The sequence below is a fragment of the Musa acuminata genome, chromosome BXJ2-2 (assembly GCF_036884655.1).
Source record: "Musa acuminata AAA Group cultivar baxijiao chromosome BXJ2-2, Cavendish_Baxijiao_AAA, whole genome shotgun sequence".
Classification (NCBI taxonomy): domain Eukaryota; kingdom Viridiplantae; phylum Streptophyta; class Magnoliopsida; order Zingiberales; family Musaceae; genus Musa; species Musa acuminata.
Genome location: NC_088339.1, coordinates 21265839 through 21291998, shown reverse-complemented (window position 1 = coordinate 21291998; position 26160 = coordinate 21265839). Strand labels below are relative to the sequence as shown.

The 26160-nt window shown below is 40.9% G+C and overlaps 3 protein-coding genes and 1 pseudogene across 4 annotated transcripts; all 4 read left to right on the top strand.

The window, feature by feature from the left end:
- The first annotated feature begins 1529 nt into the window (after nucleotides 1-1529).
- On the top strand, nucleotides 1530-6561 carry LOC135604793 (glyceraldehyde-3-phosphate dehydrogenase GAPCP2, chloroplastic-like; annotated as a pseudogene).
- A 1311-nt stretch (nucleotides 6562-7872) lies between these two features.
- Nucleotides 7873-10876, top strand: LOC135585166 (protein RGF1 INDUCIBLE TRANSCRIPTION FACTOR 1-like). Of its 2 annotated transcripts, XM_065094571.1 has the most exons (4): nucleotides 7873-8333; nucleotides 9902-9976; nucleotides 10067-10207; nucleotides 10295-10876. In XM_065094571.1, exons 1-4 carry the CDS (start codon nucleotides 8136-8138, stop codon nucleotides 10589-10591), a joined length of 711 nt encoding a protein of 236 aa, XP_064950643.1. In that variant the 5' UTR covers nucleotides 7873-8135; the 3' UTR covers nucleotides 10592-10876. The 2 variants fall into 2 exon arrangements, 1 of the variants encoding a protein (XP_064950643.1); XR_010484270.1 differs by lacking the exon at nucleotides 7873-8333 and having other exon boundaries at nucleotides 9214-9976; nucleotides 10280-10315.
- A 1373-nt stretch (nucleotides 10877-12249) lies between these two features.
- Nucleotides 12250-13103, top strand: LOC135605315 (uncharacterized). Its single transcript, XM_065095255.1, has one exon. The coding sequence runs from the start codon at nucleotides 12267-12269 to the stop codon at nucleotides 12915-12917; it is 651 nt and encodes a 216-aa protein (XP_064951327.1). The 5' UTR covers nucleotides 12250-12266; the 3' UTR covers nucleotides 12918-13103.
- A 467-nt stretch (nucleotides 13104-13570) lies between these two features.
- LOC135605314 (uncharacterized) lies at nucleotides 13571-25935 on the top strand. Its single transcript, XM_065095252.1, has 13 exons — nucleotides 13571-13729; nucleotides 13803-13898; nucleotides 14281-14358; nucleotides 20934-21014; nucleotides 21096-21315; nucleotides 21395-21453; nucleotides 21937-21986; nucleotides 22101-22188; nucleotides 22274-22528; nucleotides 22620-22712; nucleotides 23200-23304; nucleotides 23460-23576; nucleotides 25563-25935. Exons 1-13 carry the CDS (start codon nucleotides 13655-13657, stop codon nucleotides 25626-25628), a joined length of 1383 nt encoding a protein of 460 aa, XP_064951324.1. The 5' UTR covers nucleotides 13571-13654; the 3' UTR covers nucleotides 25629-25935.
- The last annotated feature ends 225 nt before the right edge of the window (nucleotides 25936-26160 follow it).

The window sequence follows — 26160 nt, the reverse complement described above, 5'->3', positions numbered from 1 at the left end:
TATTATCGATGCCTACAATAATAAAAAGAAGGGCTTTTCCACTTTCCTTGAGATATGATGCTATGCTTTTCATTGTTTTAGTGGAAGTGCTACCCACATTCTCATGATACTTAAATTAGTAGAATCCCTTAAATAGCCAAGAAGAGGATTCTTTCGTAAACAATTCGATCATTTCGTTTAGGTTAATGTCTGCTTGCTCCATTCCATTCTCTCCGATAATAGATAAATAAAAGATACACTACTCAAAATATTCACAATATTTCTCCACCCATAAAATAAAAAAAAAAGTCATTGACGATTTATATTAGATCAATTCGATCTTTCATTCATATCGAAAAACAAAGAGGCTTTGATCTATAATCCTACGAGTATCAAATCAATCGAGTCTATGAAATGGGACACTAACCTCTACGAGAATAATTATTTTATTTTTTTCTACTGAATTATTATTGATCTTCACTCTCGTTACTTACTTTTTTTTTTAGTGAGATTATTGACTTTGACACTTTCTCTTCCATACACTAAAGAAAATGATTGCTTTTCACGTTTGATCTATGCTTATTTTTCTTCGCCTCCTCGAATCTTTCTTGAGTTGACGTCCTTGAGACATCTACGAATGGATCTGCTTCAGGCACTGCTACACCAGTGGAAAGCACCAGACACGGATTGATGCCATTCGATCAAATAGAGAAGCAAATCCGTGAAGAAAGAGACTGGATTGTTGTTGAGATTCAATTCGAAGAAAAGAAGAGATTGTTTACGAGGAATAACGTATACTAATTCTCATTAAGAGACACTTCATCAATTACATAATGCCCGTCCCCAAGAATTTAGGACGATCATCTGTACCTGTCTCGGCAGGATTCAGGATCCAGGATCCAGGATCCGACCTCAGGTCATTGCATGGAGAAGTACTGTGAGTAGGAATTCCTGTTCGCTGTTTCTGGAGCCCCAGCCGAGCCACCTAACCGCCTCCAAACACCATATCTCCTCTGGACGGCGCTGCGGGCGCGTTTCTGTCGCCCGCTTGTTCTTCCTGGTTCAATTAGTTCGTGCCTTGCTCTTACCTGCTTTGTGATTGGCTGATGCTTCGGGCCCCACACTCAGGCATCATGGGTGACGCGAGCTTATGAGAATGGCGCGGAAGAGCATCGACGTTACCGCCCACCTGAGAGAGCGAGAGAAAGTCGCCGAATCACCTTCTGCTCTCCCACATTTGCGCCATTTCGTTCGCCTCTAGGGCTTTTTCACTTTGCGAGAGAGAAGGGAAGGTCTCCGATGGCGTTCTCAACCATCCTCGGATCCGCGATTGCTTCCCCTCCGGGTCTTCCAAGGTCCGATCGATCTCCCCCCGAATTATCTTATTTGGCGATCCTTTTTTATTATTGGTCCATTTTCGATCCATTTTACGTGGATTCACTGGGAAACTGACGGTTATAGCATCTCCGTTCCATTTCCAGTTCGATCGAGTCTTTGCTAGATGGTCTCTGTATTCATCACTCATGCTCTGTAACTGACTCAACGATTCCATGTTGTGCATTCACTGTCTTTTCTTGCTCATCCGGAGTCTTAACTCGGCTCAGATTTCTTCAGACTTTTTCGGTTCTGCCCTCAGCTCCGTGGAAGCATGCTCGTCCCCGTTAGGTAGTGATTAGCAGCTATGTGTTTAGTGATCTGAAGTATGACTTTGCTAAACGAGCATCCATCTTTCTATTTTTTGCGAATCGTGCAGGAACTGTGATGCTAGGAGAAATATTCAGCCAGATAAACCGACAGTGACTGAAGCTCCTCCTTTACTTAAAAGTAATCCTTTTCGGGAGAAGTTAAAAATAGAATAGGAGTCACTTATGTCTCTGCTTGTAACTTGCTTATGGTGAGGGCTTTTTTATGGCGTTGGCTTCTATACTTGCTTTCTATAGGTTCTAAAAGTGGGAGAAAGACAAAGATTGGCATAAATGGTGAGTTCCCTTACAACCTTTCTCATTGCACTGTTCAGTTTGTTCATATTTTATGAATTGTATGTGATCGATGCTATTGCTTGTCACATATTTCTATGATGGCAAATAGTCCTTTTTCTTTACTTGCATCTACCGAAGGATATTGAAGCAATGGAAAATCTACTTCTTTGAATGCTAAAGAGGCAACAATAGGTGATCTGGTCCATTGTTGTAAAGGCTGGATTACCCTATTTTGATCTACAGCAGGCATCACATCCTGCATATCTTTTAACTCCACATTTGAGAGCCATTTAGCTTATATTAATCACTGCTTTTCCTAAGACATTGGATGGTGACTTATTGCTTATGCACTGTTATTCTGGTGTGCATATTTCTTATTAGTCTGTGTGTATATATGATTCTGATGTTAGCTGCCGAAATATGTTGTTATCTAAAAGTTTTTCTCCACTGTTCACTTAAATGGAATGTCCAATTATATAGACCAGGACTAGCAGAAAAATGCATGCCTTATCTAATTTCACCCTTTTATATCCTAGATAGCTGTACAATGTAGAAGAATATACTAATATAGTACACTAGTTTTTGAATAAGCTTTTGAGAGCATGCTCTCAGTCAAAACGGTTGGTTAGATAAGCGCTGACATTTTGTGTATATCAGGATACTCAAAAGTCAATGGACTACCAAAGAGTTTAAAAGTGCCAAACTAGTGCAATCTGTGTCTGTAACATTTTCCTGTGCAAGATTGTTATGTGCTAGATTTTGTAAAGATTAAGGTCCTTTCATAGGAATGGTTATACAAGTTGTCCAGGATATTTAAACTATACGAGTGCACCTTTCTTTGCCTTAAATTTGTATATTTACAATATCTTTAATGATTTAAGATTTATTTATTTTATCGAAGCTAAATGTAACTGTAACTTGCAAGCTATTACATTATAGGTTTTGGGCATTCTGGAAGGCTTGTAATGCGCATGGCAACAACCAGAGATGACATTGAAGTAGTAGCTGTTCATGGCCCCTTCATTGATGCCAAGTATATGGTAGGAAACTCACATTATAGGTTTTGGGCATATTGGAAGGCTTGTGATGCGCATAGTAACAACCAGAGATGACATTGAAGCAGTATCTGTTAATGATCCCTTCATTGATGCCAAGTATATGGTAGGAAACTGGGAATCTTTATTATTCTTATTCACATAATGATACTCATAATTTGCACAGAACTAAAATTTGCTTGCTTTTTATTAAGTAAATCAATAAGGATAAAAGTATCTTTTATGCCAATAGTACAAGTAATATTGTGCTATAACTTTTGATGATTTTTTTTTAATTTCTAGTTGCATAAATTTGTAATCACCTGTTAATTTAGATTGTTTCAATTATTTATAGCGTAGCTGATTATAAGTTGTATCTAGGCTTTAACTAGTCAGTAATCCTCGTAGTACTTAGTTTAGCTAGAACTTATCACTTGTTAGATGAATGATATTAACTATAGTAAACCAAGAGAAGGCCTCAGTGAAACAGTTATGTCAAAGGATTATCCAACTTTATTTACTTGATTAGTTTTATGGACTACTTGTATCTGGTATTAATGGAAGTTGAAATTATCAACGGAATCCTTCTGTTGTGTACACACTTTACTGCCTTGATGACTGTGCCAACTTATTTGGTCTAAATGAACACGCATGCAAATGGAAAATAATTGGTATTTATATGTATGATTATATGGGCTCCAAAGATTTTGATTCTAGAGAAATATATCTTATAGCTAAGATCGGTTCACAAATTAAATCAATTTGCAAGCAAAAGTATTCAGTGAGTAAATTAAACAATTAACAAAGAGGAGCAACCACTGAGATGCATGGAATTCTGATTTCTCTAAGGTTCTCCAGTTAAATTTCAGTCTGATAATAAATGCTGGTACATTTCACCTTTCTCAAACCAAATTATCAACCATCTAGTGTCTTTAGGTGTTTGTTTACTTAATTAATATCTTAAATATACTTGTAGTTTGAATCCTTGTTATATTGAATTTTCATTTGGAAGTGCTTTTGTCTACTCTAGATCATACCTATCTGCTCATTTACACAAAATGGTTCTTACTATTTCTTCCATCTTTTTTAAAATAATGATCATATCACTTTCTCTGGGCATACATGTTTAAGTATGATTCAACTCATGGAATCTTCAAGGGAACCAATAAGGTTTTGGATGAATCCAACTTAGAGATCAATGGTAAAAGGATTGCAGTCACAAGCAAATGGTATTGCAATTATATTTAAATTTTAGCAGCATGAAAATTTTTATTGGATATCTATCTTGATGGTATTTGCAGTATACTCTTTTGCCTCTTTCTTTAATTGTTGCGCATTGAATCAATATATCTACATATGTTTGGATGGATGTATGAGCACATGAATATAAGGTTTGGATTGCTATACATCATCTGATTAGCCTATTATCTGAAACTTTTTCTTTACCATTTTGTGCTACATTTATTAAGAGACACTATCTGCAATGGAGGAGCTAAACTGAATTTGCAGGTTTATTTCTGTTTGTTTTGTGATATAAAGAAAAATTACTGTTTGTTTTGATTTAATAGTGGAATTCAAGTTTTACCAACTTTGCTCCATATATTGCTTATACATGAATACTTTCTGTTTGAAGTAACAAAATGACTAAATGCACCCCTCTACCAGAAATCCAGCTGATATCCCATGGGGTAATTTTGGGGCTGAATTTGTTGTTGAATCTTCTGGTGTTTTTACAATAATGGAAAAGGCATCAGCTCACTTGAAGGCATGCTGCATCTTTTTCATATGCTCAATTATTGCATTTAGCTTTTCTTTTTATGTCTATGAAAATGTAAGGGGCTACCTCTTAAATGTTTCTGCAGGGTGGTGCAAAAAACGTGACAATATCAGCTCCATCTGCTGATGCACCCATGTTTGCGGTTGGTGTAAATGAGAACACAAAAAAACCAAGCATGAATATTGTTTCTAATGCAAGCTGAACAGCAAACTGTCTTGCTCCTCTAGCCAAGGTTGTTGCTTGAATTTATTGTTTTATCGATCATGTGTCTTTTTCTCCTCTGATTGCCCGGCATGACCTGCAATGTCATAACTGTTAGAGACATGTGGTACTTTGTAGTTTATAATTATGCTTGTCCCCTACCATCTGACCTTTTAGGATTTTCTAGTGTGCTTTGCCTCTCCTTCTGTCTTTTCGGATCCCAAGTTTCATAGAACGTGGAACATCGCTATGCCACTACATGATTGACCATTTCATATCTTGTAGGTTGTCCATGAGGAGTTTGGCATTGCTGAAGGCCTTATGACCACTGTTCATGCAACAACAGGTTTCTTCTTTTACATCAACTGTAGATGAAATAGGAACACATTTTCCAGAATATGTTTTGCAAGTTTGCTATTGCATTTATCATCATATCATATTGTTTACTTTATACTGTTCTTTTAATTTAGTTTGGCTCGTTCTGTTTCAGCAACACAGAAGACTGTTGATGGCCCTTCAATGAAAGATTGGCGCAGGGCCGGTGGGGCTGGACAGAACATCATCCCCAGACTGGTGCAGCAAAGGTGAGGTTGAAATGATATGTGAGACACTATGTGCTTCTGATTTATCTAAATGAAAATGATTTTATCCTGGATTATAGACTTTTGGAAAAGTACTTCCAGAACTGAATGGGAAGCTCACTGGGATGGCTTTCAGAGTTTCTACACCTAATGTTTCTGTTGTGGACTTAACTTGCGGACTTGAGAAAAGTGCATCATATGATGGTGTAAAAGCAGCAATTAAGTATGCAAATCTTTCCCTTGTCTCACTTATATTCCATATATTTTCTTGGCTGATATATTGAGACGTGTGCTACATGGAGTCTGCTTTGCCTCTTATCCTTTTGAATTAACCTTGTAGCTATTTTCTGTTGTATCTCTTGTCGTGTTTGATTTTTTTGTCTCTACCACATTGCAGTTCACTGAAACTACGTGAAGATTGATGAAGCTTTTGTTTTTCTATGATGCATGTCTATTCTTTGATTATCATTCAGGTGTGCCTCAGAGGGTTCACCCAAGGGCATTCTTGGCTTCGCCGATGAAGACGATGTCTCCAATGACTTCATTGGTGACTCAGGGTAAGTCTGTTTCGGCATGTAATTTACAACTAGGAGAGGTACTGCATGATCGTATGGATTATATTCTGTTCATTTGTTTAAGGTTGGTACTGGATCGAATGCCTCTTCCATGAAGCTAGTCTCATGGTATGACAACTGAGTGGGGTTACAAGTTAGAATCCACTACACCTATCCATTTTTCTTTCAATATTAGAAATTTCCACCTGATACTTGAAATTTTCACTTCAGTAACTGGGTACTGGACCTCATCGAACACATTGCTCTAGTGAGTGCCAAACACTGAAATGTGCTGAGGAACTACCTAGAGAGATGGTACCTCTTCCTACGGCTTTTGGAGTTTTTCAACTGTATAATTGATGCAATTTTGATGCCACTCATTTGTGATTTGTTCCTAGTATTGAAAATAAAATGTGGCTAATGTAGACCTTATTTCCATCGCTACAATCTTTATGAGTTGACATAGGATTTCTGATTGCAATATACATCTGAAGCCTGATGTGTTTTCTGTTGCTCTGTAATTTTTCCCATAAACCTAGATTATTATTATACTCGATCTGCGGCTGAAGGGGTAATGGTGAACTGTTTCATCTTCTGTGAGTGGCAAAGGTTTCGGTCCAATCCATCACCATGTTGTCATGATATTTACTCTTGGCAGGAATCCAGCACTAGGGGATGGCGAGGTGTACAGTATGGGGTGATCCTCCGTAGCAGCCACGGTCGAAGCTGAAACGCGAGTTTGTAATGGAAGCACCGAGTCCACTTCTACAGGTCAGGGCAGATGGTTTAGCACTACTGTTGCAGTGGAGTTCCTATGCTGCATGTACCCACCACACGGTTAGAGTTATTGCCTCCTGACATGGTGCCGATTCCTTGTGCATGGTTTTGGAAATCTGCTCTTCTTTTTTGTCTCCTGTTAAGCGTTTTGTGAGTCAGATAATGTGATGCAAACCAGAGTGGTCGTCTCTCGGAGGCCGTGCCTCGAGAAATAAGTGTGATAGCTCTCCTTTACTCCATGATAGGTTAGACTAACTCGAGTTCTACCTGCTGCCGCACTTGAAAGATAGCTGACCTCTGTCATCCAACCATCTTAACCAAGTCTACCTTTTCCCAGGAAATAATGCGTCAACATAAGAGACATCACATCTTTGCAGGTACTGCAATCTCCATCCTCGGGTGGAGGAGGAGGCGAGTGGTCGTCACTTGAAAAGCTTCTCGGTTGGGGATGGGGATGGGGATGGGGATGGCGATGGGGATGGGCTGTCCCCCAGCTGAAGAAACAATGGGTGGAGGAGCTACCATGTGAACTCCTGGCGATGTCTTGTGGCAGCAGCTGCTTCATTGTGAAGTCAGAGGGTCCTTCAAAACCTAAAGGGGTGGCAAACACTTGATGACGAAAGTCTTTGGGATGATATGATTTTTGTGTGTGTTTTCGACCATTTATATATATTATATATTTCATTCAACCTACAAATAAGATAGAAAATTCCTCATTTCCATTTAATCTCAACCTACAATCCATTCTTAGTATTTAATGGGGGAAGAAGAATAAGCCATGCAGGATAGTCGAGAAAAGGGTTCAAAGAAATAGTAGTGGGGTTTGTGAATCGCATAAGATAAAGCCACCAATTCGTCCACTCCCCTTCCCAAACAAAAATAGCGTGACATGACAAAGCTATTCTTAAAATCATCCCATTATTCCATATATTACATTTATATGTAAATGCATAATTGCTCTTCTGGTTGGGCCCATCATCTTCTCTCTTGCCTTTCTTTACTCATTTCTCTATTCTTCCCCTGTCTTCATCTCTTTAATCTTGTCACCTTCCTCTATATATAGGCGCAGCAAGTTCGTTAGCCTTCCCTGCTGCACCACTGCCTTCCTTCTCTCCTCGCCTCTTCTCAAGTCTGCGTAAACCAGTGGTAAAGAACTGTTCTTCTTCTGCATAGATATTTACATACAGCGAGAGAGAGAGAGAGAGAGAGAGAGAGAGAAAGAACAAGTCGTGTGTGTGCGCTGGCGCGCGTACATGGGGAGAAGGGAGTACGTAGGAGGAGGGGGAGGAATGCCGGGGTGGCTGGGGGGACTGGTGGAGGAGAGCTTCTTTGTGGGTTGCGAGGCCCACGAGAGCAGGAGGAAGAACGAGAAAAACATCTTCTGCCTCGGCTGCTGCACCAGCATCTGCACCCACTGCGCTCCCGCCCACCGCTCCCACCCGCTCCTCCAGGTGATGATGATCCTTCTCCCTCTGCATGATGTGCCCCTCTTCCTCTTTATTCTCCTCCCAACTCTTCCATCTTCTCTGCTCCTCTTTTGTTCCTACTAATGTTACCAGCACGGCGGTTGAGATATAGAATCATCCCTGCAAGCACAGAGGAAATTTCTGTGAGAAAAAGTCTCTCTCTCTCTCTCTCTCTCTCTCTCTCATAATGTTGTGCTCCTCAGTTAGATTATTCTTCCAAATGATTATTCCAGGAATTAATTGATTGGATATTACTGATAGCAACACTAATCTTTTGAGACTCGCAGTGGTATCTTTCTCTCCTTTGTGTTCTACTTTCTCTTTATTTTCCAGTTTAGTCATAGGAAAGAAAAGACACTATATAGAAAGAATTCCACATGTTTGTGCAATTATATTCCCTGATCAATTCATTTTCTAGGATCTCTTATTTGGAAAAGGGGGAAATTACTACCATCCTGGTCAGGTTTTGTTTGGCATCAGAGAAGCAGCAGTTGTTGCAGCTTCAACAGTGGTGGGAATAGCTGCGGCACATCTCTCTCTCTCTCTCTCTCTCTCTCGCTCTCTCTCTCCCTTCTTCTGATACTTGCAATGCCAATAATTTTCTCCACAACATCTATTCCAGATAAAGAGAGAGAGAGAGAGAGAGAGAGAGATGAATGCATATGGGTATAGTAACTGTCAGAAATGGGATTTGTAGGCATTGCTTTCCTGAATGGTGGTGGTGGTGGTAGTCATGGCCCCATCTGCAGAAGCTCACATGCTAGTTGAAATATCACTTCATTTTCTCTTGAGGTCATCATCATTCTTGATTTAGACACCAACACCTTTTGTAGATTTTAGACACTTGATCCAAACTAATCTTGAACTCTGCTCTAAATTCCACTTGTTCTTCATCTTTGTTTGCATGCCTTGATCTACTTCTCCAGCAAGCAAAACCAGTTTCTGCTGCCTGTACCACTTCTCTCTGTTCATCGAGGCCTGTCTGGACTTGCCTTTTCTAAGGAGAAATGGTTGGCTCCTTTTTCTCCTTAGCTTTCTGATTCCTTTTGATAACTTGCAGCTTTTTACCACAAAAAGTATGAGCTTTCCCCTCCCCACAAACACAACTCTCATTCTCACTCCTCCTTCCATCTGTTTCCTGCCGTTTGTTTTTTACTATGGTAACTTTTTTGACCACGCTTACGGCCATTAGCCATGCCATGCTGAGTCCCAATCAATGGTGTGGCCCTTTTCACCCTCCAAATCCTCCTACATTTACCGGTTGTAGTCTGCCATTTTCCAAGGAATGCTCTCCGTGCTCTGTTGTCTTCCATCTCCCGTCCTCTCTTTTCCTTCGTGGCTTCCTCTGATAAGGATCGTGTCGTCAAAGCGTTACAACACTCTTTTAACTTGGCATTCATTGCAGTATTCCCAGTTCATCACTTCTGATGCTATATGATTAGCAAATGAGGCCAAATCTGTCTGCAACCCTTTTGCCAATTGTTCCCTTGCAAAATTACTGCACACAGTTGGATCTATCACCGATGACAGCAACCCGTCTTGATCCTGTTTAGGTGCGCCGCTATGTCTACAACGATGTGGTTCGACTGGATGATCTCGAGAAGCTTGTGGACTGTTGCTTTGTGCAGGTGCTCCAGTAAAATCTTAGAGCATTTGAATTGGTGCTGCAAATCGTGGCATGTGATTCTTTGATGACGCTTCATCTTTCTTGGTGGCAGCCTTACACCATCAACAGTGCCAAAGTGGTGTTCCTGAAGCCAAGGCCACAGTCCCGGCCTTCCAAAGGCTCCAGCAACATCTGCTTGACCTGCGACAGAATCCTCCAAGAACCCTTCCACTTCTGCTCCCTCTCTTGCAAGGTACCAACTCTCACAACTCGCGGAGAGCTCTCCACATGCTGAACCCGACTCGACATAGATGACGATGTACAGAGTTTGGGATTGCAGGTGGACCATGTTCTGCTACGTGGGGAGGATCTATCGAGCATCCTGTTCAGGTTCGAAGACTCCGACTTCGCCTTCTCTCGATTCGAGAGTCTCCAGGTGGACGAGGATGACGGTCCGATCGCCGCTAATGCAACCCTGGAACAGCCAGCGCAGAGCAAGGAGGAATGCTTGCCGCCGAGCCACGGCGGCGGTGGCAGCGGCAGCTCAGGAACGAGGAAGAGCAGGTTCTTCCCTCGGATAGTACTGTCCCTGAACAACAGGAGGAAGGGAGCTCCGCATAGATCACCTCTCTCTTAGCGTCATGCTTCAGCTTAATGTTACCAGAGGACTAAGCATCTAGGTTTAGCTTCTTACAAGTTGTTATTCGTAGAAGAGGGTGAAAGAGCTGTGGCTTACTGGTCCGAGAGGACTCTGCATTTCCATTACTGTCAAGGTGGAGACGATGGGCCACGGTTGATGATGAGGCTGTGGCCGAGCATTTCCACTACTGACAAGGTGGAGACGATGGGCCATTGTTGATGATGAGGCTGTGGCTCGGAGTTGTGCCCACCAGTTTTGTATCAGTGTAATGGAATGCATCTATATCTGTCCACATATATACATATACATACTGCTCAGCTATATGTTGACATGGCTGTAATAATGAACACCAAAGTCTCCCACTCGTACGACTGACTCAGCAGCCTTCATGTGGGTAATAAACAGAAAGAATTATTATTATTATTATTATTATTATTATTATTATTATTATTATTATTATTATTATTATTATTATTATTATTATTATTATTATAAGTGCACAGAGTGTTGAATCGATCCGAAAGAAATAAATTGAGTTAATAATTCGATGATTTCAAATTGAATCCAAAATGAGAGTTACGAGTCTGATTTGATTCCAAACCAACTAACAATAAAATAAAATATAAGTGGATTCCATGATATAGTGATTAACACTTCAAATTTAAAATAGAATAATTTGATCTTTAAATTTTGATGAAATAATTTATTTATTTTATTTTATTAATCAGAACCAATAGGTCAAATTGAAATCGAAATTGCATCATAATTTAAATTTTAAGGTCTTTTATAAGTTGAAAGTGTTATTTATCATAATTCAACCTCATCGTATAATTGGTTCGAAATGCTTAAATCTAATTTAGTAGTATTAGACAGACCTTTATAGGTTCCAGTGGTAAAGTCCACGTCTACATGGATCCCTTTCCTTTGTTGACCAATTCTAAGTCTTCTTCTGGTGGGTCCTATTTCCCGCCTCTCTCTCTCTCTCTCTCTCTCTCATTAATGTCTTTAAATATAATTACGTCGTTTGTTGACTCCTTCTTCGGCCTCTGCAGCATCAGCAGCTGGCAACGCAAGAGGGTGTCTGTGGCCACTTAGAACATGCGGTCACTTCACACGCATCTTAGTCTTTACTTCTCCAAGTGCCACACTTCTTCTACTGTATTCTTTCTGAACAAAACATATACCTCTGTCTCTCTCCCCCCACTTTTGTGTATGCCTGGGAGACAAAATAGGGTTCGGAGTTGCTGTATCGAAGTTGAAAGACTGAAAGTAAGAAGCTGAAAGAAGGATGATGACGATTCAAAAGTACTAATGTATTATAATCTTCCTTCGTCATACCGTGAGCGTTTGGAGACGTGAAATGATGAACAGTGTTGCTTAGTGTTGTGCACACCATGCGGAATGCTTCGGCGCCGAAGGCCGACTTTGGTCGAACCGACCGAGTCAACACCCCCTTCTTTCTCGACCAAACAATTCGGGAGGATGCTTCCGCGAACCAACCTTGCTTTTAAGATCAGAAAGCCGACGCTGCGGGTGCGACAGCCCGCACGTGGCAGCCATCCATGGTTCACACGTCAGAATCGGATGGCTCACGTCCAAATCTTAGGCAACCATTGACCGCCCGAGTCCTCCCCTATATATGCCCACCCTCGGACGCTTATTCCATCCATCGATGGCCATGGGTGACACCGTCTCCGGCCCAGCGCAGTGGGCTCAACTCGGCGGCGGCGCCCGGCCGTACCCCTCGGCCACGCCCGCCGCATCGGACTCGAACCTGACCGCCGATGGGCTGCCGGCCAAGGTCACCCACCAACAGATCGAGGGCCGGGTGGGGAAGCCGGTGAGGCGGCGGTCGAGAGCCACCCGGAGGGCTCCGACCACCATGCTCAACACCGACACCACCAATTTCCGCGCCATGGTCCAGCAATTCACCGGCGTCCCTTCGGGACCGTACTCGGCCGAGTACCGGCCTGGCGGCGTCCCGATCTCCAACCTGGGCGGTGGTTATAGTTCGCATGAGCCACTGAACCAGACAGCCTTCACGTCCTTCGGCCACCTCCAGCATCACCAGTACCAGGGGCAGAGCTTGCAGTACCCACAGGAGGAGCGACAGCAGTATCAGTCATCTGATGGTAACATCTTTACCGCAGCCGGTGGCGCTTATCGTAGCAACAACAGCAACGATGCTCTTCTTCTTCAAGGGTTCAACAACTCCGGCACTGCCTTGGAGGTGGGCGATGACTTTTTCTTTGATGGTACGTACAGCCAAATGATGCCAAGGCCAACCTCCACTGACCACAGGGCTCATGGGTACTTTTCTTGAGACGGGATAAGGGCGGGATTAGAGATGAGAGAGCACTTTCGATACTTGTATGTATGTAACGTGTGTATGGGGAAGAGAGCGAGACGGGCGACAACGCATGTGCATATACATTGTCATCATATCCTTACTAGTCTTATGCAATATGTATCGAATCAGAAAGAGGTGATGTGATTAATTGCTCTCCAAGTGGACAAGCTGTTTGCCGCAGAAAAAATGCACGCTTGATTGGGTCGCGTGTAAAAGCAGTAAAGGCAACACATTGCAAAGTCAACATTTTCCACAGGAAAATGTTGGACTCATGAGGTTGAAAATTCCATTATCACGTTTCTTTGACGCTTAGATTTCGTAGCTCTCCCGTGGATTCATTCATTGGGTAAAGCTTTCATCGAATTAGGATTGAACTCACTACCGACAGAACCAATGGAATGTGCCGCATGTGTGTACTGAATTCCTTAACTTGGTTCGATTCAACCGTTTACTCTTATTAATGGTGAATTGACTCGAATCAATTTAATATACGCTCATCGTGACTGGAAATTCTACCAGTCTCGACCGACCGTATTGAGTCTGACTTAAGCTCGATCGGAATCCCTATTTTAGTTGGGTCGGGCGTCGAGATTGACGGGTCCGGATTAACCCATTAATTGGAGCCTCCACACGGTTCGATTGGATGGCAGTAAACCCTCGCCACTCCGCACCGGCAGTTCTCGACAGCGAATTCGACCCGTCTCGTCCCGATGGCCAGGATGGATTTCGAAGTCGTCGTCCTCGCCGGCGGCACCTCCCGCAATCTCAACCCCCTCGTCTCCCAGGTCCTCCCTCTGGCTCTCGGTCTCTCGATCTCCATCGCGTGCGCTTAATCTGGGGATTTTGCTTCGATCACAGGAGGTCCCCAAGGCGTTGCTCCCTGTCGCCAACCGCCCCGTCCTGTCTTACGTCCTCGAGCTCCTCGAAGCCAGCAACCTCAAGGATCTCATTGTGGTGAGCTCCGTTTCCCCACCGATTCTCCTTTCTGAAAATTTGACAGTGAGAAGTCTCGAGTTCTTTGATCTTTTACTTTTCCCTTTCCCTTGGAAGGCTGAAGTTTAGTTCTTTAGGGCTTTTGCTTTATTACGAAGTTGTTTGAAATTTTTGTTCTTTTCCATGCTTTTTCCCTCTTCGAGACTACGAAGGATTCGGCTTTTAGAGATTTTAATCGTATATTTATAGATGCAAACGGATGAGTAGTTGTGTCCCGTTTATCCAAGTGACTTCAGCTTGAATAAGCTCGAATTTTTTCCCCTTATTTTACATGTTGAGGTATCAATAGTCGGATTTTTGTAGCTTTTGCAGTGTTTCTGAATTGACTGCCAAATGCACACAGGTGGTTGAGGGAGAAGATGCTGCACTCCGCATTGGCGGATGGATATCGGGTGCTTACGTTGACCGTCTTCATGTTGAGGTTAGTCTCTATCTGGATTAATTGGAATGTTTGGTCTTCATATTTGATGGAGCCAGACTTCGGGACTCATTCTTTTGTGCTAATGTGGATACTTTAGTTTGTTAAAACCCAGGTTTCTAGTGTAACTAGCCAACCCAAGATGGTATATTTGTTAGATTTTTAACCACATCTTCTAAATTAGTTGATAATATACACATAATATTAATTATTACCTCTTTTACATAAACATTATAATATAATTTCACATTCATGTTCCTATTTTTATGACTTTGCAGTCACCATTGTTCTTGTTTCATATTGTTTTCTCTTTTTTATCTTCCATCGTATTGTCATGAATTTGGTTGGTTTTGCTTAAGTCGTGCGACACTCTTGCGTATCCGTCCGCAAAGGCTTAGCCTTCACGAAACCTTTTATGGTCCCTTAAGGACCTGTAAAGGAAAAGTCGGATTAGAGGAAGCGTTTTAACTCGAGATCCTACAAGCAAATATTTCAGTAAACACTTGATAGACAATGCAAATTAAAAACATAGACTTCGCAAGCTCTGAACGATCATGTGACAAAGGGTCCGTCGAGGCCAAAGTCCCTATGAGTGCTCACATGTCATTGTTACGGAATAAGGCAACGAATCGGCCCTAGACAATACCCTAAAAGTCCATCTAACCATGTGCCAACGGGTAGCTCTAGGGTGCTATGTTAGTCGACACTCTGCACCACTCTACGGAGCTAGAAAACTCTAAAAATGATTGTTTGGATGGCTTATGTTTGGGTAGTTTTGCTTTAGCGTGACAGCTACACACAATATATGTTTGCAAGACTAAAACAACAATAAAAGCCAACCAAAATAGGGTTGTGAAGCCTACTGCGAGCCATCTACATGCTATGTAAAGCATGAACAAATCCAAAAGACACGAACATACACATACATTACATCGAACACTCTGTGTATAGATTTGTCTGTGACATTCTCCTTCACTTATTCTTTTGACATCCTCGTCGAAGCCTTTGCAAACACGATATTTCCTCGCCTTTAATGAATCTTCAATCTTCTGCTTAGTTGCAACGCACCTCTGGGCTCTTAGCTGCTCTCCGCCACTGTTGTTGAGTAATCGAACTTTGATTCGCCAATACTACTTCAACTCACAAATGATTTTGACTCGGGTGTGTGATCAGTCGAGTTGTGCTAATATTTGTTGGCTCCTACAGATCCCTCAGATTAAGGAAAAGATCTTTCTTGTTGTGCGCTTTAACGAGTATTACCTCGAAGATCCCTCAGTCGAGTCAAAAGTCTCGTGTTGCTTGAACTGGGTGGATGCTTGTTGGAGCTTTAACGAGCATTATCTTGCAGACTTTGAAGTATTTTTAGGTCTTTCCTCCATAAAATTTGCCCATCAATTTTTCTTTTACTTGTCGCTTCCAAGTAGGTTTATATCACTTCCGCTTTCGATTGATATTTTGTTGGGAAATGAAGCGGACAATCTACTCTTAGTATAACCGATCACCATTGGTGAGGATTTGACAATCATTGTCTCCTACTAAGTTTCTTCGAAGGGTCTTTGAACATGTGCAGAGAACCAGGGTACTCGGTTTTGCCCATTCTTTTAAAAGTTGAGAAGGTAATGATTACTTGACTGCACTCGCCTCCTCGAGGATTATATTTCATGCATCAAGCTAATTACTAGCCTTCGCTTGCTCTTTGCTTATACTTCTGAAGCACTCGAAGTGTTTGCATTCCTAGCTACTGCAATTCGCCTTCTCATAGCTATTGAACTTATGGAATACAAGAAGTTTTACATAAAAAGAGTAAAATTTCGTCCCGACTCAGAGCAAGTCTCTGAAAGCTTTGGTCGCCTCTTGGATTATATCGTCTTCTCCATCATTTTCGCTACCTGCTCCTCTGAGTAGATAAGGCACAACACCGCGTATTGCCTATTTCGTTCCTTGGTCGAGTACTCCTGCATCAACCTGAAGTCCTCCACTTTTGGTTATTTTGATGAGAAGCACATCGACATCGGCCTTGTGAAGTTCCCTGGCCTCTGCCCTTCTGTCTTGTCTCAATACTTCGAGTTTGCCTCTGCATTCTCCACCTCGACCCTTTTTATGACCATGTGTTCTCTTTTCATGAGAGCAAGGGATCGATGACTCCACGGAAGTCTCACCTCTGTGGTACCATGATATTGTCATGCCTATGGTTTAACTATCCGTCGCCTCGCATCTAAGTCCCTTTCTTCGCGATCGGTAGGTCCGTCTCTATAGCATTGTGGCGCTCCTTCGAGTCCACCTCCATCTTAATCGATGCTTAGTTTTTGGGTAGCTAACTCCCTCTGACTCGTCGTCGCTTCGTCACCCCTTTCGATCAGTTGCTTCAATACATTTGTGTTCTCCGAGTAGTTTCCCTTGGTCGATGGAAAGATAGACTACAACTCTCATGCATGACCTCTATCATTATATTGCAAGGCTCGCATCGATTATGTTCTCCTTTGCATCATTGGTAGCAACGTTTGTTTACTTTGCCTTGCCTCTTGATTTGTTGGGCTTCCTTAAGCGAATATGAGCTATGGAGTAGTACAACTCTCCAACTGCTCTAATCATACCGTTGTATAATCAAGTCCCCCCATGGGACTATAGGTACTTGCACTCGAAATCCCCTTCGATAGTACACAACCCCCATATGCTGATAATTAAGGCTTTCATCCGATACAAAATTCGATGCACATACGAAAGGCCCACCTCTTCGGTGCTATGACATTTACTCCTTGAATTCATAGCCCTTCTTGCCATCGTGTTGTTTACTAAAGTGGAGCTACCAATAGCTCTTAATCATACCTTCGTATGATCAAGTCCCTCACAGGACTTCTCCCGTGTGTCGTATTGCCTCGAATTGTTCCACCACGATTCGCTGCACCATGTCACCTCTTGGTGGCATCTCTATTGCTTTCTGATCTTTGTGGGATAAACTCGGACTTCGATCTCTCCATGTGTGGCGTCTACCAATACATCGCAGGGCCTCCGTCACCTCCATTTGCTCCTTTGGAAATCGACCTTCGTCCATCCATTCTCGGGTCACATGCGGATGAAGCACAACTCTAGGACAGTCCATCGCCTAGTAGCTCTCGAAGGCCACCGACTTCGATGAAATTAATGCGTCATTTTCTGGATACTGGACCGTTGCCCCCCAGCACAATCTCTATTATGCACAACTTGTAGCAATGTTGCATATTCTTCAAGAGTACCCGCCTTTGTGTCCTCTTATCTCATGCCAAAGCATTATGACCCGAACTTCGCCTCCGCAAGTTGAGTCACCTTAGTCCCTCCAGTAATTGCTTTGTCGAGATAAGATACATGTGCCTCGAAGCTCCCTTCTTCTTTGGCACCATGCAAGATGAATCCGCTCCATTAGAAAGAGAGACTCATGGAATGACATGATTTCACTTTTGCTTCTGCAAGAGTTCATGTCCTTGACCTCTGACCAAGGAAAACTTTGTGCTTCCACTTCATATTCCGTCTTCTATATCGACTCCCTTCATACGGCTCGAGCACTTCATCAAGTTCCACCTAAATTGCTTCGCTTGGTTTATATTGAGTTGATGGTGGCGCTCATGTCCACCATTCCATGGGTCAGCCTTTCATTGAGTCTGATTTCCGCATCGGTTCTAAGTGTACCTTCATTTGATGTTGCCTAAGGTTGTTCCCCCACTTGATCTAACAATGCATCCACCAACGCATTACCTCGTGCAAGATCATGTGACTCATTATCGCTCGCTCGATCCGTTGAGCTTTATGGAACTGTTGTCTTGAGGTACTCCCCTCAACATGTGCAGTCCGTTGCACATGATTCTCCTTCAGGAAAACCAAGACTTATCCCTCCTGGATATCTATCCTATTGGAGCAACTTTTCTCTTCGTATCATTCCTTTTAGAAGTTTTGGAGACCACCATCCCTTTGGACTACTCCGCCTTGCTAAAAAACTATGCATTGTTTAACCATCGCGAATGCACTTGCTAGATTATGACTCTTCGCCAATACAATGGCTACTACGTCACTCAAGGTCAAGAAAATGCTAAACTTATTGCACACTTCAGCCTCTTATGGACGTATCCTTCCCGTGTTGAAGAGAAAGATTTCATGCTCCATAGCGACGAGTTTCGGTCGCGCCTTAGGATAGCCACGAATAATACTTCGTCCGCATACAAACCATTTCATGGGCATCAAATACTTCGAATTAACAATTCCTCACCTCTGTGAGCTTTGCACAACTCTTTCGGTCATCGAGCAACTCATCCCTCCTTGTATAGTCTTATCCTTTTCCAAGTGCTCTGCTTGCCTTAAGCACTATCAAATTTGGTTGCCAACATCGAGTTGTAGCTCGAATTCAATCATCTCGGCCTTTGTGCACTACGCGTTCTTCCCAGCTCACTTGTCCCTGTGGTGTCTTTATGCTCGTTTCCCTCAAACGGTTGCGTGTGCTGTCTGCCCTTAACATAGTTCTACTAGGTCCTCTACGTTTACATGCCAAGTGTTTCTAAGTGTGTTTGTCTCGCTCTAATATTATCTGTCACGGACTTACCTAGCTTTGCCTAAATCATGTGGCATCATTGCATGTCTATCCGTAAGGGGTCAGTCTCCCCAAAACCTCTTATGATCCCTTAAGGACCTATAAAAGAGAAGACGGGCTAGAGGAAGCGTTTAAGTCGGGATCCCACAAATAGATATTCTGGCAAACACTTGATAAATAATGTAAATTATAAACATAGACTTCAAAAGCTTTGAACGGCCGTGCAACAAAGGGTTCAAGTGGTTCATCGCGGCTAAAAGTTTCCACAAGTGTCCACATGAGACTACTAAAAAACAAGGCAACAAACCAACCCTAAACACTACCTCAAAGGCCCATCCAATCATATGCCACCCGGATAGCTCTTGGGTGTTGTGCTGGTTGACACTCCGCACCATTTTGCAGAACTAGAAAACCCTCAAAATGACTGCCTGGATATCTTATTTTTGGACAGTTTTACCTCTACATGATGACTGCACATAACCTGTGTTTACAAGACTGAAACAATCACAAAAGTCAACCAAAATAGTTCTATCAAGCCTATTACAAACCCTCTACATGCTGTGCAAAACATAAACAAAACCGAAAGACACAGACATATGCAAACATTAATTCGAACACCCTGTGTATACATTTGTTCGTGACAGTATAGTGGTATAGGCAATCTTTCCACTTTTTTTCCTTTTTTTTCTGTCATTTTCTGATGCATATGATTACATTATGTTTTAACCAAGGTTTGAAATATCGTATCGTACCGGCGTTTCGACATTCGCTCGGTACAGTATGATACTGTATACCGAGTGGTATACAGATCTGCATACCGCTCGGTATTATATATATATATATATATATATATATATATATATATATATATATATATATTATTTATATATATAAGATTTTATATATATATAAGATTTTTATAAAAGGCGATGTCGTGTAGCTTCAAGGCGACGTCATCGAGGCGACGCGACGTCGCCTTAATATATATATATATATATATATATATATATACTGTCCGGTAACGGGCGGTCCGTGTACCGGTCAACTGACGGACTGGTATGTACCGCCCGGTACGGGCGGTATTATTCGAAACTGTATACCTTTGTTTTAACTATATAGTGTAGTCAAATTTTTTCCTGCTAGTGCTTACAATGCTGCCCACTGTCAACTATATGACCTACCATGCTCAGTGGATTAGTGCATTCTATTTGATGCCTTTCCTCAATCATGCACTCGCAAGTTAAGATTTACTACTTACCAAAGTCTGAAATCAATGTCAATTTGAATATTCTATCTTGCATCAGACCCATTTGGCCTCCTGCCCGAAATATGCTGATTTTAAAAGTGGTTCCATTTGCTGATTTTTTTCACTATCACAATCAAGTGTTATGGATGTTGTATGTTTTCTGAGTTACGCCTCTTAATAGCTATTTCTGATATGTCACTGACTATCCGAACGTTGGAGTTTAATTTCTCACCCAACTATTTAGCAGTATCGGCTATATACATCATTTGCTGTCGTTGAGTAAAATCGGTAGATCCATGTTCATGTGATCCGTTGTAGAGCGTTGGTTGTCAATGGCCTAACACAACCATCCACCCTTTTTATCCGGGCTTGGGACCAACAGAGGCAGTGTTTGAATGTCTTAGCAAAAGGCACAGGGACAAGTACATGTGAATTATGAGTGTGTAATACTTTATTCATATGTTCTGTTGGTAAGCCATGGATTGAGAAAAACAATGTTAGTTATATATATGATACTTTATAATCAAATTAAAGGTTGAAGTTTAGATAATTACAGAATTTAAGTAACTTTAAATGTCAGGTTCCAGGACATAATGTAGAAGTAAAGATTTTATATAGTGAACATCGTAGCTATAGCTAAAAAAGAAGTAAGAAAATACTACTTATTTGGAATGACTGCTGCAGTTACTTATATACGCACCAAACTCGATCAACTACTTGAAGTGAAGATTAACTTTCGTCGAGGCTCTATGAAAGCATCTATTTGTCCCTTTATAGGTGGCAGCTGTGCCCGAGGGTGTTGGCACTGCAGGAGCTTTGCGAGCTGTGGCATCTTACCTCACTGCCAATGATGTTCTGGTAGTCATCTAAATTCCTTGGTGATTTTGAAGGAGAAAAAAGACTGTGGGTTTCCGTTGTATTAATTCAGTTTATTTGTAGATTGTAAGCGGTGACCTTGTTACTGATGTGCCTCCTGGGGCTGTGGCTGCAACACACCGAAGACATAGTGCAGTAGTGACAGCATTGCTGTGTCCAGCTCCTGTTAGTGGTCCATCTGATACAGGAACTTCTGGAGGAAAGGAAAAGGCTAAAAAACCAGTCCGCTGCAATATTGTGGGGCTGGATCCAACAAGACAATATTTATTACACTTGGCAACAGGTTGTTAAATTTATCATGCCAAGTATAATTTACCTAGCTTCTTTTTTGGTTACTTGTATGTAACATAATACCTTGACAGGGGCTGAAGTTGAAAAGGATATTCGAGTTCAAAAGAGCCTTCTTCGGGCTGTGGGACAGGTATAAAATCTGTTTCATAATTTTTCATAACTATGGATAATAATATTGTAACCTCTTCTTGCTTTTCACTGCATGTTGCATCCTTTTCTCTTGGTTCAGTTTTTGAGTGATTTTTTGGTTCCAATATTCTGTTAACAAGAGACTGAGATAACCACACATGCAAATCATGTGGAACTGATATAGAAAATATTCTAACTTCTCAGTTAAAACAATTACCTGTACAATCAGATGCCACACACTAATTGTCACTAGCGTGTAAATGACACCTCCATCATATGCTTTTTGTACAGGCGAATCTCATCAATATTCTGTTGAATTTCGTGTCAAGTGGTGTTTTTATTAGTTAATTTGGCTTTCTAGTCATTGTTGCTGCCACCTTTTGCCTTTTGTGCTCAATCTGATCTTGGGTTTCAAAGAATTATATAGATCCTCTATTTAATTCACTTATTGTTCTCATGTCATGATTTTTTTGGCTGCCATTAGATTGAAATTCGAGCTGACCTCATGGATGCACACATGTATGCGTTTAAAAGGTCTGGCATTTCCTTTAAGTGGTGACTATTATATATATATTTTTATAAAATCTTTCTTATGCTTTTGACCACTAAATCCATTTCTTTGTCCTCTAACAAGTTATCATATATCAGGAGTGTTCTGCAGGACATTTTGGATCAAAAGGATAAATTTCATAGCATTAGACAGGATATTCTACCATATCTGATCAGAACCCAGCTGGTATGCTAAGTAATATCTGTACTTCTTAGTAATTTTTTATTTTTGCTACCATTAGCTAACATTACAATTACATCATTGTCATCAGAATTCAGAAGTATCAGATAATGGAGGTATTAAATCTGAATTGGGGATGGATAATATATCTTCACAAAATGACCTGAGATGGTTGTCTCAACACCGAGAAATTGCTCCTTCTGCTTTCCAGGAGCCCCATGCTTTTAGTCTTAAGCCGCTACCTGATGCTCGAAGAACCCATAAATGCTGTGCTTATATCGCCAGTGAAAGCAAGTATTGTGCTCGTTTAAACTCTATTCAGGCATATAGTGACATTAATCGTGATGTAAGAATCTAAAAACCTAGAATACAATCATGACGTTGCAGCTGAGTAACTTTGTATTGTAACAGCTAATAAATTTTCATATGGCAAATAGGTGGTAGGAGAGGCTAGTCACCTTTCTGGGTATTCTTTCTCTGCACAAAACAACATCATTCATCCATCTGCTGAGCTGGGATCTAAAACTACGGTGAGCCATTGCACATTCTTAGTATCATTTTGTTCTACCTATGGTGCGTATAGTATATATTTGATTTTTCAATATATATATTTGATTTTTCATGCATGCATTTTATTAGAAAGGTAAGCTAAATGGCATAATACTTCTGGTATGGCATAGGTGATCATCGAGTCACTTTCTTATGCATGATTAATGATATAATAGACATCAGTCCATATATAAAACCCCAGAAGTTACCTTGTTTAACCAATAGGGCTGAATTGTTAACTTGTTGCCACTTCAAAAATCAATTTTGCTTTTACCTTTTCATGTATTAATGCCCTTGCAATCTTTACTTTCTAAGTGAAGTTCATTGGAGTTATGTTCTGTACTGAGTTTTCTCTGTTGGACTACATTTTATTTTCAATGCATTTTGGTACTTGATATTTTGTTGTACTTTGTAAAATCATGTGTTGTTTTTTATTATCCACATGACTCATGTAACTTAGTGATATAGGTTGGTCCACAATGCATGCTCGCAGAAGGCTCAAAATTAGGTGATAAATGTAGTGTGAAACGATCTGTCATTGGTCGCCACTGCAGGATTGGTTCAAATGTCAAGGTACATAGACACTGCAGTAAACCTGATCTCAAGCCAATTCTGATGTGTTATTATCAAAAGTGTAATTCTTGCAGCCATATATGAAAAACATGTATATGCTGCGGGAAGACATTACTTCAATTTATGATATTAATGATTTGTGTTTGGGACTGCAGATTGTCAATTCTATTGTGATGAATCATGTCACTATTGAAGATGGTTGTTCTATTCAAGGTTCTGTTGTATGCAGTAATGTGCAACTTCAAGAGCGTGTTGTTCTAAAGGACTGTCAGGTGCACTATTTTTTTTTCCTTCTCTGTTTCTCTTACTATTTGTGAATGAGAAAAAAAAAGGATTACTACAAAGATCTCTTCCTGAATACATTACAATGAAGTGCAAGTCATACAGGAAGATAGAGATATGTTGTTTTGTCTCAATAGTCTAAGTCCATGGGGAGAGTTTGAGAATATTTCTATTGTGGGTACAAGAATTATAACCTCTGACATAACGTTTACGTAAAATTTAAAGCCTAAGTACTGCATGTGGAACCTCCAACACTTGTAACAAGAATCTCTGCAGGAAATCTCACTCTGATCACCTCACTGAACAATTTATGCGTGATAAATATTAAGTTATCTAGGATAAAGGATTTGCATGTCTATAATGCCAAAATATACAATAGAGCTTCTGTAATTACAGGTACAAATCAGTCCTAACCCTCTCTTATTAATGAGCCTAACCACTTTGTGAACCGTACAGACATGCGAGGAAGCAAGTTACATGTGTATGTGCAACTCATTAATGGAACAACCCATTTGCAATACTTCACAGGCCTACAGCTTATAGTTTTGAATTTTTGAACTTGTGCCCACAAGGATTAGACACAAGTTCACTAGTGGTGGTCTTAGAATCAGAAAGAACTCCCAAGGAAGGAATCCACATCGAACATCATATGAGTTGCCCAGATGAGTCTTGTAGTCCTTAATGGCTTTTTATTTATGATTATGATTAACCTAAGTTCAGATCTAATAGGAGTTGGCTTTCATCTCTTTATCCCATTTTTCACACCAGATGCAAGTGATCTAAAATTGAATTCAAATTACCAATGATCTCCACTTTCTTTAGTGGTTAGAATCGTAAGACCAACTTATTACAATCTTCACATTGACTTAATTTTTAATCTCTTTTTTAATGAGTACTATCATTTCCTGTTGCCCTGAGTCTTGGGCTATTATTATGCCACTAAGAATTATATCATCATATTTGAGTTTTCACCTTCAGCTCTCTGTAGCAACACAAGCACCTTCCTGACCCATTGTTGAACAGCTGCCTTGTGCAGCCTTATAAGGACCATCGTGTTCTCATACAACTATAGAATCTAATCAAAATTGCACCTATACCTGCATTCATGGTTTTACTTGCGTAAGTACTGTTACATTACACATCTCACCCTTCATGAGTGGACTTGCTTGGATGATTTTGTCCATTTGAAATATCAAACTGAGGATTGCTTTTTCTATTTGAAGAGATTAGGAGAGGGGAAGTTGAAAGGGTTGGAAGCTATAATCGTCTTCCATCACAGGCAATCCTGATGTTTCCAAGAAAAGGAAGACCACCTTTTCACAGTGAATTTCTTTAGGATGAGTACATTTACCTTCTCCAATCCTGCATTCCCTGTGCACTGCTGGTCCATCCTTTTTTTAGTCATTTTTCTTTCTAGACACACTCCCATCATTTGCCGGTAAACTAAGAACAGTGTTGGGATGCCCAAAAAGACTCAAAATTGTGCCGAGATTATTCTGTGCATTTAGAGACACAAGTCTTAACCAACTATAGAGACCAACTCTTCAGCTTCCAACTCCAAGCACACTTTAGAGTGTTCTTCGCTACCAGCAACCGATCAAGTTGGTATTTGAAATGTTCATATTAAACCTATGAGCAGACAAAGAAACCCAGTTTTCTTGGGCTCTGGTATCAAACTAGAGTATTGCTTTGATAATTTGCACCTTGCGTGTGATGTTCTATATGATACTTCCAGCTGAACAGAATGAGCATGAATTGCTTTCAGTGATCACAAGTAGATGTCTCTAAGTTTGTTCTGGAAATTAAAAGTCCACTTCCCCTTGCTGCCTAAAATTTGTCAAGCTTGCATGTTTTCTGCAAGCTGTGTTCCTGAATAATCTGTACCTTACACTGCTATAACTATTAGCATCACATAATGTTATTACTGACTTGTTTGTTTGATTTCCTCTGGTTGTTCCATTGTCTTGAACTGTCAGGTTGGTGCTGGTTATGTTGTCACAACTGGCAGTGAACACAAGTCCGAATCGCTTGCAAGAAAATAAGTGCTAACAAGTCTCTCGCAAGGTTTCCTAATTGCTTGCTTTTTCGGCGGAACTCAGGCCTATACATCCATGTGCTTTGAGGTCATGAGAGAGAGAGAGAGAGAGAGAGCCATTTTGTTGTCTCCCTTTTTATCTATGTCTATTGCTTTTTCTTGTCTTATTTTTTTACCCAAGTACACCATCACAATATGCCATATCCTTGATAGAATTCTGAACTGTCTCGTATCATATGTTTGCATGTAAAATTTGGTTTCTATTCATATCACTGCTTTTGATTTCCTTAATTAATTTCTTCCATTTTTTTCAATGATTATTAGCTAATCTCTGTCAGATCGTCACTGTTGTAGGGTTTTGCATTTTATTTTTTTTGGTGTCCTACTTTGTTTAATTGATTGCAGTGAAATGTTCGATTTATTTCATTCATATCTCGATTTCACGTCTGACATGATGCTACTAAATTTTACCTCCATATACCTATTAAGGCATATGGAGAATGCCCAACTAAGATCATATTACCAGCTTGGATGCACCG